This window comes from Dreissena polymorpha, chromosome 1 (assembly GCF_020536995.1).
Source record: "Dreissena polymorpha isolate Duluth1 chromosome 1, UMN_Dpol_1.0, whole genome shotgun sequence".
NCBI classification, from domain to species: Eukaryota; Metazoa; Mollusca; class Bivalvia; order Myida; family Dreissenidae; genus Dreissena; species Dreissena polymorpha.
The window spans coordinates 185,420,273-185,424,076 of NC_068355.1; the positions used below are offsets into that span (position 1 = coordinate 185,420,273).

General features: G+C 34.7%; 1 protein-coding gene across 1 annotated transcript; it reads right to left on the reverse strand.

Moving 5' to 3' along the window:
* Positions 1-318: 318 nt before the first annotated feature.
* On the reverse strand, positions 319-3,476 carry LOC127864239 (sentrin-specific protease 1-like). Its single transcript, XM_052403935.1, has 3 exons — positions 2,902-3,476; positions 2,191-2,314; positions 319-497 (listed from the first exon to the last, which is right to left on the reverse strand). Exons 1-3 carry the CDS (start codon positions 3,036-3,038, stop codon positions 423-425), a joined length of 336 nt encoding a protein of 111 aa, XP_052259895.1. The 5' UTR covers positions 3,039-3,476; the 3' UTR covers positions 319-422.
* Positions 3,477-3,804: the final 328 nt, after the last annotated feature.

The following is a 3,804-nucleotide window of genomic DNA, read 5'->3' on the forward strand; positions in this document are numbered from 1 at the left end:
ATATAAGACACAACAGACTCTTCAGTCGTCAGTATTATGTTAGCATATCTTTAGTCGGTTACTGAACTAGGGCAAATAAAGTTGAAGTTTATCAGGTGGTCTAAAAGTCCTCACCGCCTAGCAGATAAGTCTACAAAGTATTTTAAAACCGGTTCGTGAACATGAAATGATAAGTCATTTACGCCATCGGGATTATTTATTTTAAGTCAATATGTTTTTGGCACAGAAGGATTTTATTAATATTTTGTTGAGTTCTCAGATTAATCGAGCCCGAAGCACTTCCTGCGACAAAAAATTATTTTCGAGAAACAACACATATTGATAATTTCCATTTTAATGTCGTGCGGGTCTTTACAGTGAAGTGATCGAGTCGCACAGATATGTTTGCCGCACTCCATGAATCAGAAGTCTGCGTCTCAGGACTAGTCTCGATAAACTGAATCATGGGCCTGTCGCAACATTGTGGGATGCTTTTTCATGACCAAACATTTGGCAGTCTGGAAATAAAGTAAAAGTCATTCATACTTAACTTTAACAACAACATTTGTTTGCAATAAGAAAAGCATATATTCACTAGATTAAGTGTTCACAAAAAATACTATTTCTGAAAATAAAATTGCAAGAACGATAGTTTGACAGTGAAAAGTATTCATGTTTTATGCATCATAAATATACAATCACATTAAGACACTGAAAAACAACTTTTCATACAAAATTATATAATGGAGCAAAGAGAATGCTTTTTTTCATTATATGACACATTCATAAATTTAAATATGAGTAATCTTCTTGTTTAACCTTTTTTCAGGGTTATTTGACAAAAGTGGGACTCTATAACACAGTTTGATCCTCAGGTTATGATATTACATATGAAATATCATGTCCTTTATAAATTAAAAGAAAATGCAAGGCTCTAAAAACCAATGCACCAACAGAAAGGTACGATGATTATATTCTACATTCTCCCATTATTTTGTTGAATAAAAGTTAATGCAGATCTTTACTAAGCAAACTAGAGCTTTGTCACAGACGTGACAAATACCCCCACGTGCCGCATTGACACAGACTATTTTGCATGCCGTCTTCACAAAACAAGAGAATCAAATTTATGGCGATTTTTAAGAATGATAATGCCATTATCATTTATGGCAATTTCCACCTTTGAACTCTTGAATTCTTTAGCATGACATGCAGTCCAAATTTATGGCCATTTTTTTACTTTTGAACTCCAAGTGTGACCTAGACCTTGGAGTTATCCACATAATTCTTTTGCATGACACATCGTCCAATGACTGTGAACAAATGTACCATGTATTTTTAAAATCTCACAATAAATGACATAGTTATGGCCCGGACAAGATCATTTATGGCCAATTTTGACCTTTGAACTCACAGTGTGACCTTGACGTTGCAGATATAGACGTAATTCTTTTGCGCGACACACCATCCAATAATGGTGAACAAATGTGCCAAATGATTTTAAAATCTCACAATGAACAACATAGTTATGGCCTGGACAAGCTCATTTATGGCCTTTTTTTACCTTTGAACTCAAAGTGTGACCTTGAACTTGGAGTTATCGACATAATTCTTTTGCGCGACACACCGTCCAATGATGGTGAACAAATGTGCCAAATGATTTTAAAATCTCACAATGAATGACATAGTTATTGCCCAGACAAGCTCATTTATGGCCATTTTTAATCTTTGAACTGAAAGTGTGACCTTGACCTTCGAGATATTGAAGTAATTCTTTCGCGCGACACACCGTCCCATGATGGTGAACAAATTTGCAAAATGATTTTAAAATCTCACAATAAATGATAAAGTTATGGCCCGGACAAGCATTTGACCCTTGAACTCCAAGTGTGACCTTGATCTTGGAGATATCGACATACTTTTTTCACGCAACACACCGTCCCATGATGGTGAAAAAATGTACCAAGTTATTTTAAAATCTAACGGTAAATGACATAGTTATGGTCCGAACAAACTTTCGGTTTAAAACACACTAAGTGACCTCGTGACCTAGTTTTTTACCCAGCATGACCCATATTCAAACTTGGCTTAAACATCATCAAGATACAACTTGTGACCATGTTTGGTGAAGATCGGATGAAATTTCAGGACAGACCGACCGACAGTACGACAAAGTGACTCCTATATAGAAATATAAAGCTAATTTATTACCATCAATGCAAACACTCCACAGCTGTTTCCATGGCGCTGTTTGTTGCAAGGTGGCGCTTTGAACTCTGAACTGAATTTTTCCAAGCCACCTTTCACAATTTGCGCTCGTTGACACATGAACTGGCTGCAACAAATATTGTGTTGGTAAAAATCAACAAAAATCATGTGCCTATATACTTAAGCGGTACTTTATCTATACCAAATTGTTTTGGTAATCAGTTTTCAAACATATATATATATGTGAAGCTATTAACACATTATTTGAAACACATAAGTGTGAGAGATAGGACACAATAATAAATAAGAATGAACTAAGAAAGCAAGCTTAAATTTATATATAGCCTATCATTTTTAAAGTGTTGGTGGTCATTACAAGTTAATATTTAAGATAAAGATCCAAATATAGAAAACAAATAAGATTTACAAAGTTTTTTGAATATCTTGTTTGGTATATTGCCTGAGGAATGATAACTGGAACTGGCCAAAAAAGCTCCCTTAATGTGACCTTTGATCTCTTGTTAACGCATGCGCTGCAGCTTCTCTACATGGAGAACATATGTGGTAAGCTATATTAAAAATGGCATATTCAATTATCGAATCACAGTTTGGATAAGCTCAGAGACACACATAAAATGCACAAACACCAACTGCTACTGTGACTGCTATATCAAGCAGGTAAGACAAAAAATGAATTACAGCTTTGAACCTTACCAGAACAAATCGAACAAAGCCTTGTTGTTACCACCCAACGAGTCATAAATGAATACAGTCCTGGACATAACACTTGCAACCAGCAAAACCCAGTGATTGTTGCCTTTACATTGTGGCAGCATAAGTAGATAATACATATTGAAGTCCACCTACAATTATAAATTATAATGTACCTTAAACAATGTATACATTACTAAACAGTGAGAAATTTGCTCAAATTACTTCAAAGAAGTATAGTGGCATGCTAGAATCAAGTACAGTTTAAGTTAACAATAAAACAAAAGATTGTCAGACAATATGGTACTCCTGGAACAACTTTGTAGAGGTCATTTGCAAAGAACATGTAGAATTTATGAAGAACAACCACTTTTACATAAAAATTCATGTTATGTAAAACGAAGACTTTGGCATTCATATCTCACAGACATATCAAGTCATTACCACTGCCACCTTCATCAACATAATTATTGGACACATAGAGAACTACTATATCTCACTACATACAAAATGTGGTAGCCCTAGATCCTAGAGTTAAGGACAAGAATATTTTAAAAGTTTTCACAAAATAAGCAAGCAAGAAGTGTATATAATGTTCAATTTTGTGACCCGTGGGTAAGGGGCAAATTTGACCCAAAGGGCATAATTTGAACAAAAGATGTTAACCAAATGTTTTGAATTTTTTTTTATAAATGTACATGTCTTTTGCACTTAATAAAATCCCATTAAAACATGTTATCAATATTTTGTCAACATTCAGTATGTTCTTAAGCAAAATATAAATACAAAATCAGAGGTGTTCTAAAACAAGGGCTGTTTGTAAAACATGCATGCCCCCCATATGGGCTGTCCGTTGTAGTGGCAGCCATTGTGTGATACGTTTTTTGTCACTGTGACCTTGACCTT